The 15,085-nt window shown below is 41.3% G+C and overlaps 1 protein-coding gene and 1 long non-coding RNA gene across 4 annotated transcripts in view; one reads left to right on the forward strand and one right to left on the reverse strand.

Annotated features, from left to right (window-relative positions):
• PTPRG (protein tyrosine phosphatase receptor type G) overlaps positions 1 to 15,085 on the forward strand; it is a 569,213-nt gene that overhangs the window by 545,597 nt on the left and 8,531 nt on the right. For all 3 annotated transcript variants that reach the window (XM_045023221.1, XM_045023224.1, XM_045023223.1), the window contains 10 exons: positions 3,146 to 3,242; positions 4,561 to 4,643; positions 4,880 to 5,014; positions 5,275 to 5,409; positions 5,844 to 6,016; positions 6,984 to 7,119; positions 7,463 to 7,609; positions 11,870 to 11,963; positions 12,929 to 13,005; positions 13,473 to 13,601. In XM_045023221.1, the coding sequence (XP_044879156.1) occupies positions 3,146 to 3,242; positions 4,561 to 4,643; positions 4,880 to 5,014; positions 5,275 to 5,409; positions 5,844 to 6,016; positions 6,984 to 7,119; positions 7,463 to 7,609; positions 11,870 to 11,963; positions 12,929 to 13,005; positions 13,473 to 13,601 (1,206 nt within the window). The remainder of the gene's footprint in view (positions 1 to 3,145; positions 3,243 to 4,560; positions 4,644 to 4,879; positions 5,015 to 5,274; positions 5,410 to 5,843; positions 6,017 to 6,983; positions 7,120 to 7,462; positions 7,610 to 11,869; positions 11,964 to 12,928; positions 13,006 to 13,472; positions 13,602 to 15,085) is intronic.
• Positions 1 to 15,085, reverse strand: part of LOC123373933 — a 56,661-nt gene that overhangs the window by 3,688 nt on the left and 37,888 nt on the right. The window lies entirely within an intron of this gene.

Here is a 15,085-nt window from a genome sequence, read left to right on the forward strand (position 1 = left end):
GCCAGCTCATTGCTAATGCTCTTCTCCTCGTCCTTCGGTCTACCTCGTTGCATAGCGTATGCTGACATCACACATAACCCTATTCTCTCTCATCAGCCATAGTGCTGTCAATCGGTCTCCTCTTCTTTCTACCCTCATGACACCCTGAGCAATCTCTGGGCTCACAACGGTAGCGACCCCATTCATTTTCTTTTTCCTCCTGGCCAAAAAATGTTAAATCCACCTTTCAAGATTTTATTTTTGCATCCACACTACCTAATTTCCTGCAGACATAGCATATGGATTTTTCTTCTAGTCATTGCCATCTCTCCTGACTTTCCTCGTGAGTGAACCTACGTTCCATGGTGCAATTTCCAGGTCTTTGCTAATGTGTTGCTGTTGCCTGGAAGAGGGCGCATCAGCTATCCCCAATATGGTAGCATGTTTTAAATGACTGCAGCATGAAGAATCCATAATACATGAAGAACCTAGGACCTAAGTAGCCCACTGGCACTATCCCACTTTGCTGACCCAGTGGCAGTTTTCATTCGGAGTTTACCTTCTAAATCATCTGCCATCCAAAGCTTCCAAGCCCGATCCACCCAAATCTGATAGCAATTTCCTCCTCTCAGGGCAAAAAGCTGCCCTACCCTCACCACTTGTATACCAAGTTAGCCACTGGCACTTTTTAGAGTTGATCACTTACAGCTCTGGGCACTGAGTGGTATATTTGCCACTCGGTGAGTGTTACCACCCTCCACCATATGGAGATTATGATTGGAATTTCCCCTTTTCGGAGCTGAGGCTATAGTGGCATTACTCCAACTCCTCGAGTATTTTTAAGGGCAACATAAAAAAGGTTAATTAAAGTGATTAACCTTATAAATCATTCCCTTCTGGAAAAATCCTATAGAAGTTAATAGAAAGTGATACATTTACTATGCAGTATTTAAATCATCATGGAGAATTCCTTAGCAAGGAGATAATTCTCTGTTAAATTCGACAGCTCTTTAGCGTTCTCTCTGTAGAGCCCTATTGGAGTCTTCTGTATTAAATTCTGCAGGAGTTTTCTGTAAATGTTTGGACACTAATAACCATTTTAAAAGGTTTGTAATGAACATAAGGAAATTGTTTTTTAAATGATGAGTGCCCTACAACTATATAGGAATGAAAGATCTGAATTCTAAAATGCAACAAAAATGATCATCAGTTTTCCAATTGTGGTTTAGACTGAACTGATGTTTCCTATTGTATAACCAGAGCACCAGAAGTGAGCATACTCCTCCCCTCTTCTGCACACTGGCGCTGCAAGGCAGAATTAGAAAAAGTGTACACATTAATATGAAAAATATTTGTCCATGATAGAAATGAAAGTCTGTCCATTTAGACCAGCTGAGGATTCAGCCGGATTTCTTTGTCTTTGCTGAGCTCATCCCCTTGACTGTAGTATGTTCCTCCCTATGGAAGAGCGAGAAAGGCAACTGTTCGCTGGGGAGTGCCTTGTGAATATAAAGCCACAAAAATGTACTTGGTTTTAGTATATTTTGCACTTATAAAATGTAAATGCTGTGGAAAATATCAAAATTACTATGCAACCCCTTGTGAAATGTCTGCATAATGCTGAACTCTGTTACATCTGCTGTTTGTATAGCATTTCTCTTGATAATTTTCTCTGTCACTTAGCTCCTGATCTTTGTAGCAGCTGTGCACTGCTAATGACTTCCTTTATTAGGCAAGTTCTTTTAAGCCTCTAGTACAAAATAATTTGGCACCCCATAACCTTGGGGAGAACTGGATTTTGGAAAGGGATTTCTTGGGCCCACAAAAATCTTTATAAACAGTTTCTTCCACAACTATTTAAACAAACATGCACTGAACTATTTTCAAAAATTGTGTAAAGAAATGGAATAATAATGTTAATGTTAAGGTGCTGAGCTCTTAACTTTGTCATTAGGATCTTTTTTCTGGATTTAAAAGAGTCTTACACGTGCTTAATCACAACCTCAAAATGTTAACAAAGAATATCTTGAACATGATATTGCCTATGCGTTAATTGATTTAAGTATCACCCCAGATTAGCACAGGGACATGTCAGACTGGCAAAGTCTGCAAGACATTCTCTGAAACCTTGTAACTCTTTAGATGAATCTGGCAGAAGGCAAATCTCTGCTATGCTAATGCTGTGAGGAGAAGACGCCCACTCCGCTGTTTTAACAGACCCACATTGTACGGTTTAATTGCGTGTGCTAGAATTATGCTGAGAACTGAAAGTCAGTAGGAGTCAGGCACCTAAACTACTTAGACGTTTTTGTAAACTCCAGTAGGCACCTCTCTGCATCTTGAAGCACATAAATCCCTTTGTACCTGTTACCCTGGTTCTATTATATACATTAGATGAATTGCCTAAATATATGTACCTAAACATGGATAACATTACATTTTTCTTTCAAACATTTTTTTTTACTCTTCAGTCATTGCCGTCAGTTGTATTTAATGTACTTTTCATAACCATCGGATCAATTTTAAAAAAATTGTATTGAAGTCATTCCTGTGCAAAAAGCTAACAAATGACCACTATGTCACTTGCATTCCTTTAAAGCCATATTTTGAAGGCAACAGAAATAGGTACACAGTAGGTCTTGTCAAAAAATTTCTAATGAAATTATATTTTGGACTACATCTCCCATGATGCACCATGACCAGTGACTCCTATGACACACTCCTTCTTCTCATCAAGAGAGTAGAAACTGGGAGTTGTAGACTGTCTAGAAAGCTCAGCTTACAGAGGAGGAAAGCACATAAACACTACCAGTGTTGCCATTTTGAATTGAAATATTTTTTGAAAACTAAATTTGTCAACATTTTCTCTGGGAGAGAGAAAACCCTAATCTGACCAGCTCTAGTGCATAGGCCTTTCATTGATCTTTGCAGAAGGAGTGAATTCCACCCATTCTAGAGACCTGATTCTGTAATCAGAGACCAGGACTCAGTTAACATCCCCGATTAACCAGAATGTATCTTACTGGACTACATTGAAAGATTACAACAAAGACATCAAACCATTAAAATGTTGATGTTTCAACATGTTTGCAAAGAGCTGTTGTAAAATGAGACAAACCATGTTTTTGTATTTATGTATATTCCATCTGAATAATTCTGTCACTAGGAAGTGCAGCGGTGTACAGCCGACATGAACATCACAGCAGAACATTCCAATCACCCAGATAACAAGCACAAGAACAGATACATCAACATTTTAGCATGTGAGTAAGCAATTACGGTAAATACAGTACATAAATTGTACAAGGCCGTCTGTTCTAAGAGGGTCAGTGCATGAGTGGAAAACCCAGGTTGTTTCAAATTAATTTTATCAGAGAAGGACAGCAATTAACAATTACAATTCTAGTCTTGTTGAAGTCTATATGAGTTTTGCCATTGACTTCAATGGGGCCACGGTTTCACCCAGGCTTTTTACCGGGAAAACATTGACAATTTGGTGTTAGATATTGCAAGTTTAGCTTACAAAAGTAGCACTCCTGCATAAGACAATGCAACTGAATAATTAAGATCAAATTACTGCCAGAACTCTATATGCTAATCTGAAAAGCGACTTACGGGAGATGTGTGGTGGATCAAAGTGTTTTATTGATGATCCTTGGGATTCATTTTATCTTCCCAAATATGCTAAAGCTGAGATCGGTATGTCTGTCACATTTCAAACTGCTCCACAAGAGAGAGCGACTTGGACAAACAATGGCCTTCTTAGCACATTGCAGGTCTCTCCCATCGTCCTTCGGAGAATTGCAAAGTTGAAGTCCGTTTCAGGACTGCAAATTATTCCGGGTCTGAGCTGGGAGGTGGAATAACTTTCTCTGTTGTCATCTCTCATGTAGAACTGATGGGAGATTGGCAGTCAACACATATTGTATAGCAGTACTGAATTCTTGCTCCTGTAAAGGTCACAATGCAAAGCTTTGCCCTCAAGAACACCAGATGCAAATGGGACAAATCCAACATGATTTTAATTGTATAAAAATACAACCCTCTGACTTACATCCACCCAGTGGTTAGGGTGCTAGCTTGGGTCTTGGAAGACACTGGCACAATTCCCTGCTTCCTATGTGACCTTGGGCATGTCAGTCTCTCGGTGCCTCAGTTCCCCATCTGTAAAAGGAGGCTATAGCACAGCTCCAGTGTTGTGAGAATTACATGTAAAACACCAATGGAAAGGGGAGTGGAGAGACCTTTCAGGCACTCAGATACTACGGTAAGGGGACGGTCCTTCGATAGGTCCCCCTACTCCGAGCACACCTACTCCTCCCATTTCATACTTTTTAAAGGGACGCTGTCACATACTAAAAAATAAAACCACCCCTCATTTGTGTACAGCCCGAGGCTGTGATCCTGCAGTCAGATCCACGAGAGCCGACCTTTCCCTTTCAATCACCATAAAGCCAGTTTACACAGGTTATGTGCAGGCAAAGTGAATATCACCCATAAATTGCTAGGAAATGGGATGGTTTACCTGCATTATTTTTAATGTACTGTCCCTTAGTGCTTCTCTGCTGTTTTTTCTCATAGATGATCACAGTAGGGTGAAACTAAGGCCTTCGCCAGGAAAAGATTCTAAGCACAGTGACTACATTAATGCTAATTATGTTGATGTAAGTTGTTTGAATATTTTTTCTCCTCTCTCATTGTAAATACGTTCATAAAGGGGGAAATCTATCCAGTTGCTCCTTATGAAGCGTTTGTGTTTTCTGACTTCCCCTGGACTCCTGCTACAAACTCCTCAAATATTCAGAACAGGAAAGACACCTCTCTTTGTTATCTGTAAATTATTAATATGTCTGACCTGCTGCTGCTTTCATCTTACTTTGCATTTTGGTTTTCTTTGAAGGGTTACAACAAAGCAAAAGCCTATATTGCCACCCAGGGACCTTTAAAGTCTACATTTGAAGATTTCTGGAGAATGATTTGGGAACAAAATACTGGAATCATTATCATGATTACAAACCTCGTGGAAAAAGGAAGAGTAAGGGACAATGTAGCTTGATAATGGCTACCCTTTTCTATTTAATATAGTGAATTAAATCCTGCCTTCTGATTCATGAATGGGCAGAATTTGACCCATTAGCTTTAAATACACAAATAGCATATTGCTATATCGTGTGTAAATCCCATAGCGGAGATATAAATTACTAGGTATGATTTTTTACCCTTTCTAATAAACTCTAAATATGGTTTTAATAAAACCAAAATGACCCCAACCCACCTAATTCTCCCTTCGTTCAGAGAAAATGTGATCAGTACTGGCCGACAGAGAATAGCGAGGAATACGGCAACATTATAGTCACATTGAAGAGCACAATGGTACATGCCTGCTACACCGTCCGCCGTTTCACAGTCAGGAACACAAAAATGAAAAAGGTGAGTGAGCCCCCTCTGGTCACGTTAATTTCCTGTCCAGCTTGTTAAGTGCAAGCATCATACCAGCAAAGCCCAGGGGTCTTGCTTGCTACGTCTATAACTTTCAGTAGCTGGCTGGTGGGAACTAACTAAGTGAAGCCTGGGTTACTGGATATCTGGCGAAAGCATTTACCCCGCACCCACAGTGCGGAGCTGTGCAGAGTTTCTTTTCCCTTGGGGGAGTTCTCATGGCCATTATTTCCCCACTCTCCTGTGCGTTTCTCCCCGGGACTCTGTCTGCATCAAGCGGGAAGCAGAGCTGGGGGAGCAGGGGCACTTCTCCAGTTGAGCTTCAGCTGACGCCCGCTTGTTTGAACATGTCAATAGAGTTTGAAGTAGTTCCAGGCCTCCCCTTTCCGAATATTTATTCCTTGTTGGGTGCGTTTTATGTACAGGGTCAGAAGGGAAACCCCAAAGGGCGACAGAACGAGAGAACGGTTATTCAGTATCACTATACACAGTGGCCTGACATGGGAGTGCCAGAATATGCTCTGCCTGTGCTAACCTTTGTGAGGAGATCGTCAGCAGCCAGGACCCCGGAAATGGGACCCGTGCTTGTACACTGCAGGTATGGCAACTCTGGTTAACTAGGGCGTGGACAGCACACTTTGGATGCAACAGGTACTCTAAGGTGGGTTCTTATTAACATGCAAATACAACCGATTATTAACACACCAATTCAAATGAGAATGAAACTCATCTCAGTGCAAAGCCTTTGAACCACTTAATCCCAGCAGATGTAAAGGATGCCTATGTCTTCTGCAAGGTGCCGACACAGGGGTGAATTTCAGATGCAAGCAAGGGTGCTGACAAAGGACATGTACAACTCCACTTACTTGCTATTTGCACTAGACATTTCTAAGGTTTGTTTACACAATTCCAGCCATCCAACCAGGGAGTAACAATACCGTGTCTCTCTAGACTGACCAGTCGTGCTCTGTGAATAAAGATTAATGAATAATCAAAGACCTAGTTAAGGAATTAGTTTGCAAACCACCCATGGTCTGAAAGATGTTAGCACTGATTGTACGGCAAACAGTTATTGGGAAATAGTCTGGTCGCAGATAACCTTCATAGAGAAGAAGCAAGTCAATTATGTGGCTACATTATTCACTATGAATAGAACACCCAGTGCTAGCAATGGGGGAGCTCTCACAGATGTTAAGGTCAGAATAACTATTGTATGACCATAATGATCATCTAATTTGACTTCCTCCATAGAGTTTCACCCACAATCACTGGTGTTAGCAGTTGCACTCAGCAGGGGGCATCTCTACAGATGTCCTCAGAAGGAAGCTAGAGAGGGAAAAGGAAACAAACATTTGGAAAAATATCTAAAATAAGCACACGTTTTCATGTGATTGAAATCCTAGAATGCATGTAACATGTTATGTAAGGACTTTAATGATCAGGAGGGTCAAGGTGTTCTAATACTGTAAAGTTTGGGGACAGAAATGTAGGAACTCTGTTTTGCCATTGCTAACATTTAATTGAATACAGCAGAATTATCAGAATTTCTTTCCTGTCCATTGCAGTGCTGGTGTGGGCAGAACTGGTACCTACATTGTGATAGACAGCATGCTGCAGCAGATACAAGACAAAAGCACAGTTAATGTCCTGGGTTTCCTGAAACACATCAGGACACAGCGCAACTACCTCGTTCAGACAGAGGTAAAGATTGGAGTGATACTGAATTGAAAGCAGTGCTCGTTTTTATGATGTGATCAAAAAGGAAATCGTTTTTTCAGTTACTTTTCTCTAAATGCAGAATACAGGCATTTCGGTGACTTGTAGTGTCTTTTTTCAAGACCAGAAACTTTTGATTCCTCTCTTGACTTCCTAAGTATTGTTTAGATTATACTCATGAATGTATACTCCAGTCTGAGCAGTATTTGCAGATTGTTTTAAAAAGGAAATGTACCCCTTTCCTTCAGTGTGCTGTCTGCCTTCATTAATAACTCTGCTCGGTGTAATTTTCTCCTAACCCTTAAACTGCTTGCTCTTGACTTTCCAGGAGCAGTACATTTTTATTCATGATGCCTTGCTGGAAGCCATCCTTGGGAAGGAGACTGAAGTATCTGCAAACCAGCTGCATAGTTATGTTAACAGCATTCTTATACCTGGAATAGGAGGAAAGACACGACTAGAGAAACAATTCAAGGTAAAGGTTTATCAGGCATCAGGCGTGATTTCACACCCACAGTTCCCTATCTTTTGTCACATGGAGAGTCTTTGCTATCATATCTAATAGGCAGAACTAAAGTAACCTGAACCAAAACGCTGGGTCCAAGCACCTCTGAATTTTGGAGACGTTTCAGATTGAACAACCTTAGTTACAATGATGTAAATCAGGACTAATGCTATTGAAATCAATGGAGTTTAGGGTGACCAGATGTCCCGATTTTATAGGGACAGTCCTGATATGCGGGGCTTTTTCTAATATAGGTGTCTATTACCCCCCATCCCAGTCCCGATTTTTCACACTTGCTAACTGGTCACCCTAATGGAGTTATACTAGTGTAAAATTGGTGTAAAGAGAGAATTGGGCACTCATTTGAACTATGCTGCTGACCCCTCATTCTATAAGGAGCTTGAACCAAAATGCTGAATCCAAACACTCCTTAGATTTGATTAGTTTTAGATCTAGATCAGGAGCCAAACTTGGTGTCTCAGACCCATCTCTAGTTAAAACAAATGGAGATGGTTGTTGGTAGCACAATTAAAATCCTCAGTATTGTATGTATAGGGTAAATTAGTTTTCTTGAGACTCTAGGAAAAAACAGCTGTTGCAGCTGTTGCTTTTCCAGTAATACATTACAGATAATTTCATCATTAAAAAAAAGTTTGCCATTTTCTCACATTTAAGAATTAAAAGCCTCCAGCCATTTAAGATTTTCTGATTACATTTTAAACACATTTAAAACTACTTTGTGTTACTGTGTCTCATTAGGTGAATCTGTGCAGACCCTGTTTTCACAGTTAAACTCCCTCAGACAAGTACCAGCTAAAGACATGAAACCATTAAACAAATTAAACCAGGTGCCAAGTGATTCAAAAAATGAATAGGCCATTTTCTGAATTCACTGGTGAGACTCTCTGGGTTTCTGTAGCATCCATGACATTTTAGATGCCGAAAGGTATGTCTACAGTGCAGTAAAACACCCACGCCTGGCCCAGGTCAGCTGACTCGGGGTCATGGGGCTTGGGTTTCGGGGCTATAAATGGTATTGTGAATGTTTGGGCTTGGGCTGGAGCCCGGATTCTGGGACCCTCCCTGCTCGCAGTGTCTCAGAGCCTGGACTCCAGCCTGAGTCCAAATGTCTCCACTGCAATTTATAGCCCCGCAAGCCTGAGTCAGCTGACCTGGGTGTAGACGTACCCTAAGTGTCTTAGCCACCTAATTCCCATTTTCAAAAGTGACTTAGATGCTTAGAAGCCTATGTCCCAATGAGTCTCCTAAAGGCCAGATGTATAAAGGGACTTAAGCACCTAAAAAGGCACATAGGCACCTACTAACATTTACCAAAATACTTCAGTACCTAACTTGCTTAGGAGCTTTTGAAAATGGGACTTTAGGCTCCTAAAGGTCTGTCTGCACTAGGGCAGCATGTAGCGCATAGACACTGCATGTCCAGTTAGCACAGGTATAAGCAGCAGGATAGACGGTGAGGAGTGGCTTAGGCAAGTAGCATGCCCTACACGCCTGAACCCTGGCATATACACCCTGCACGGCTCTCTACACGCTCAAGCAGTGCGTCTCACATCTGCACTGCTATTTTTAGCAGTGTAATGTCTCCCTGCTAGAGCTTTTCCTCGCCGTAGTGAAAGGCTCCGGTAGCAGGAAAAGGCTCTGGTGGAAGGAGCAGCTCCCTGCTGCCAAAGCCTTTCCTCACTGCCTCTCCCCGCGGGAGCCTTTCACTGCTGCATGTAGCTATAGAGTGCAGTGACAAGGGTGGACACGGCTGCCTTTCTGTGCGGCTAATACCTGTACTCTGCACACCACCAGAAGTGTACGTCACTTCTGTACCTTTGAAAATGTTGCCCTGGGTGAATGTTGGCAGCTATTTGATGTTACTTGGAGGTTTGGAATATCAGTAGAGAAGGATGAATTGGCAAATGGGGGACACAGCCCTTGGTTCTGGAGTGAGAGTTTTGAGCGAAGGGAGAAACCTTTGTCTGATAGGGGTTTTTTTCTTTTTTTTAAATGGTGGCTGCTTCATGTTGTTCAGAGGTTTGTACTAGTCCTGATGGGGATGGGATTAGCCACTGGGCCAACAGGGTCCGTGCTCAGGGTCCCCAGCCAATTGGGGACCCCTGGAAAATTGGGCACCGCCCCGACCCGCTCAGCCTGCCCGGCACTCCTGCTGGGGAGTGGGGTCATGGCACGGGGGCTTGGCCTGCTACCCCCGCACCCCAACCCCGCTCCCCACCAAGAGCGTGAGGGGGCCTGCAGGCAAAAGGGGTGAAGAGGGCCCCCCACTTGCTCTAGCCCAGGGCCCCACAAAAGCGTAATCTGCCTCTGCCTCCACATACATGTAGAGAGCCAAATCGATAGTTAGGCAGACTATATCAATGCCGCCCCATTTAATGTAATGCCCATTATATATCTGAGAGAGGGATGTCTTTGATGAGATTGTTAAGCTGCTACTCTCTTGTTGATATTTTAATGAATAGAGCTGGACAAAAACTTTTCAACCAGAATCTTTTCCAGCTAAAAACTGGAGTTTTGTTGAAAATAAAATCACATGAAAATGTCGTCAGCTAAATTTTGATACTGTTTTAGTGAGAAATTTCAAAACAAAATTTTTCATTTCAGTTTTTGAGAATTTGAAATTTTAATGTTCCCCTTCCTTTTTTGACACGCAGAGCAATAAAAATTAATAATGTACAGGTTTTATTCCACTTTTTCCGCACTCTGCAACATTTCAAATCTTTGCTGTCTCTGGGAAAAATTACACAAGAGTAAAAAGAAAAATGTAACTCTGGCGCTCTGAAACTGTTCCAAAGTTGAGGAACTTTTGAAAAGTTAGACTGGGAAAAGAAAAAAATAGAGGTAAAAATTGAAAGAAAAGACAAAACATTACCCCTCAGCATCATTCATTCTATTGCATTAATTGGCAAAATTAAAAAAAAATAGAGAAAAAGGAGAAAATAAAAAATTTAAATAAAAAAAATTTAAAAACCAAATCCAAAGTTTTGATTAAAAACTAAGTGAAATATTCATTTAATTTTGTTTAGAAATTTCCCACAAAAAGTTTAAAATGAAAATTTTTCATTTGAAATTATTTTTGTGGTGGGAAATACAAGGTTTAGGACCAGCTCCAATATTGACGACATAGTTTTGCTTCCAACAGTATCGACCCATTGTAATGACTCTTGATATGATGACTGTGTAACATCAGAAGTGCTGCTCTCAGAGGAGGAGGATAATGACACAGAAGGAGTGCAGTGTATCTGCACAATTTTCTTCCCCTTTTGTCTTTCCTTTTACATAAGGTACATCAAACTTCAGATGCCTCTAGGGTATTCCATCCTGCAGAAGCAGATATGAGAAGCTTGATTCCACAGCAGAGCTCCAGCCCAGCGGAGAGTTGGCATTGACAAAATATCAGTCACCGTTCCCTGATTCTTCACCACCTGGTCCCTGCATAAATTAAAGCTGCTTTGACTTCTCCCTATGGAGAATTAGGCATAAAGGAGCCTTGACCTGCCACTCCCTCTGTTCTCCCCCTGACCACCCGCTTCACGTTCCCTACCTCCCCTTATACTGAGCAGTGGAGTTCTGGTCCAGAAAGCAGCAGAGCCAGCTTTGCACCAGCTTTGGACCAGCAGTGATTTTCCCCACACAGAAGGATACTCCAGGAGAAATCTCCTGCCACCTCAACTTAATTCTGTGCCACAAAAGCGGCACAAAGTGAACCTGGCAGACTGGAGAACGTGCCCCAAATGCCTGGTCTCAGCTGGAAGCATTTTGGGCTCACAATAGGCCACAGCAGTAAATAAACTTCCTTAGGCATGAGCTTGTTTCAATTTAAAAAGGGAGAGAGAGAGGCTTGCTTTTGTTGGGCTTTTTTTTTCCCTGAGACCTGCTCCTGGGCTAAACATCCCTGCAGGGCTTCAGAATAAATTGTCAAAAGTAACTAAATCTAGAGTGTTCTGTGAAAATCAACTTGGAATGGAATTTCATTTTGATGTGTGCCAAAGCTGAGACCTGTGGAGACCTTAGTATCCAATAAGCATTCATATATTTTATGAAGAGGATGATTCTTATTGGCATTTTGAGTACTTTAAGCAAATCTGACCATACAGCTTGTTCTTCCAGTGAGGTATTTTTTCTAGGAGCTGCCAAGGAAAAACTTTCCTCTTCATTTTGAGGGCTATGAGAACTTCGTCAAACCAGTTCCTACTTATTTTCTTTCAGCTGGTTACACAGTGTAATGCAAAATATGTGGAATGCTTCAGTGCTCAGAAAGACTGCAACAAAGAGAAGAACAGAAACTCATCAGTTGTGCCATGTAAGCTCACCTCTTTGGTTTGATTACTGCTTAGCATAACTTTTTGTGTTGAATTCTGTTGCTTATGCATGAAGAGGCATAGCTGCCAGGAAGGAGAATGGTTGTGTTTTGTTCAGCCAAAGATGTCTTGTCTTTAGAAATTACTATGGTGAAACTGAGCAAAAGGACCTGGTGATGGTGTCAGCTTAATGCATTGTCCAAGCAAAATGTTAATCTGAAGAGTTTACGTTTTTGAATAATTATATGGCGGGGCATGGAGGGGTGAGGACTTTTTAGCTACGGAATCACAGTAATGCAGTCATGTTAGCATCTGTACTTGGATAATATCTCGCAATGCGATTGAAGTTGATTGTTTAGTAGTGTTGCTGCTATGAGTAAATTACCACATTTGAATGGCTCAGTTAGTAGCACATTATGCACACTCAAAAAAAATTGGGGGACTGGAAATATAAACTACGTCTCTTCCCTTTGGAGGAGATGAGATGTGTTGAGGGAGTTATATATGTTCTTGGGTGACTAATCAACGGGGATTGCCTCAGCTGTGGAGACAGCTGGCTGCTTGCCCCGAGGTCAGCAAAATGGTCATAAAGCAATGCTGGAAAAAGACTGAAGAATCAAAATAAATCAGATGGTTTTGTGTGCAGTTGGAGACGAATAGAACGCTATAGTCAAGAATGATCTGAAATCCCCTGCCATCACTGCATAGACTGTTATTTGATAATTCAGCCTGTTGTGAAAATCTTTGCTATAGTAAAATCTGATTCCTGAAATTACTTTGTCCTTGTAGGAATATTGTACAACATTTCATTTTCTATTCTGCTTTGGCTGGCAGTGCTTTATCACGGTTACAGTGCCGGCCTGCTGCTGGGAGTTGTGTTAGATCTGATTTGTTAAAGTCATCTCAGAAATTCATGCTTTCTGCACCATGCCATGACCAGACTGTGATCATGTTTTTCATCTTATAGCTGAACGTGCTAGGGTGGGTCTCGCGCCACTGCCTGGAATGAAGGGAACTGATTACATTAATGCCTCTTATATCATGGTGAGAAAATCCACACTTAATTATAGAGCAAAATCAACTGAAAGGTGTTAAATACCAGATTCCTACAATTGTCTTAATTTTGCATATAATGATTGAGTATAAAAGATGAAGTTTTAACACATTTCATAATGTAAAACTTTTAACTATCTTTAATAAAAGATCATTGTCTAAACTATTTAAATTATGCAAAGTATTTTTATGGAATGAATTTTTCTATTATATGCACTCAAATAAATATTGGCATTAAGAGTAAACGAAAACAGCAGGGACTCTGAGAAGTGGAAATGTACTCAGAGTGAAAATGGTTTGTGTAGAAATATTAACAATAGCACAAGAAAAAATTAGACTTGTACTGGATGTTTTCAGCTGTAGTCAAAACAACATTATCTGTTCCTATAAATACAATGTCATGTTTAAAAGTACTCGGTGCAATAAGGGACTGTGTGGTTTTGTCTTTGCTTTATAAGGGTTACTACAGGAGCAATGAGTTCATCATAACCCAGCATCCTCTTCCACATACAACTAAAGACTTTTGGCGAATGATCTGGGATCACAATGCACAGATCATTGTCATGCTGCCAGACAACCAGAGCTTGGTAAGTTAAACACTTAACTATGTATATACTATACTTCAATTACCGAGCACAGCAGGGTGCCGGAATTGGGTCACTCATGCACGCTGGTTATGTTTCCATTGAAAATGTAGCTAATTTTGAGCCATCTACTTAAATCTGAGTTCATACAGCAAGCTTGTTACAGTCAACCATGTCGCTGCTCTCTTTCCAATCGATTATATCCTCCTATAGGTGAAAGGTAACCTCAACTAGTGTATCCTGCCAAGACTGAATTACTAATGAACTGAAGGAAACCATACAGTTTCCTTAGAGCAGAGCACAAATGATAGTTTAAGACTGTGTGCTATGTGTTTGTGGCCCGTGTGATGGAAAGGATGGGGACAATGAAGTTATTCGTTTGCCAGGGGCTAAGGTTAAGGACAGCAAGTGGTAACAGAGACAATAGTGTCGTTATTAGTTTGCTTGGTGGGGACCTAAGGTTAAGGAGATCAAAGAGAGGATAAATACATGATTTCTGATTGAAGGGGAAAGCAGTTGTGGTTGTATATGTGGATATAAATGGAAATAAAAGAGAGGGAGAATTCAAGTGGTGGAGGTGAGACAGGTGAAGTGTTGATAGCTTTCAGGTTAACTGGCATATGCCTAAGAAGAATGAGCACTGAAAAGGATTAAGGTCTGAACAGTTGATTTTTTTCATATGTGCCTGACTAAAGTGTGGCTGAGAATGGTAGGGAAACAATGGTCTTCGTTACTAGAAAAGAGTGGTTGTGAGGGCTGCCACGTTTATATTCTTCCTTAGTGCAGTGAGATTAAAGGGATCGGCGGGAATTCCCAGGGAAAGAGCTTTCAGATAAGCACTATCAAATCAAAAAGAATTGATGAAAAGAGAGCGTGTCAGGTGAAAATGAAGAGGGTGCTCCTGCCTTGAAAAGCACACGAAGCAATGCTGCTGAACGGTTCTGATTATGATATAACTGGGAGAGGTGACACTTGGCTAGATATGAAAATACCTTGCAACTCATCTTGGAAGGCACATAGTGCCAGATTCTGCCTTCGTTGTGTGGAGGGTGGTGGGGGTTGCCCTGGAAACAGGCGCCGGAATTTGGCACAAACTTTGTGATATGGTTAATGTCAGTGTGGGTGAAGCTGAACATACAGTGCTGAGAGAGAGATGACAATGCAGACTGACTACTGTGTCTGAGTGAGTTTAGTCTGAGGAAGAAGGGTGAAATTACTATGGAACAATCAACAATATTAGGGACTACTTGAATATGAGTCTATAGACTGAGGGCAACCTTTTCAGAAGCACCTGAGTGATGGGAGCCTAAGTCCCGTTTTCAAAACAGACGTAAGCACTGGAGAGCCTAAGTATCATTGAAAGTCTTGCCCTGGGCCAGAGAGGGAGAAAATGGATTCATGGATGCAGAGGATAATGGTTCATGTTTTTTCAGAAGGAAAAACAATTTGCCTGATCTTGTCCTCAGAGACACAGGCCAGCAATGCCA

The sequence above is a fragment of the Mauremys mutica genome, chromosome 7 (genome assembly GCF_020497125.1).
Source record: "Mauremys mutica isolate MM-2020 ecotype Southern chromosome 7, ASM2049712v1, whole genome shotgun sequence".
Lineage (NCBI taxonomy): Eukaryota > Metazoa > Chordata > Testudines > Geoemydidae > Mauremys > Mauremys mutica.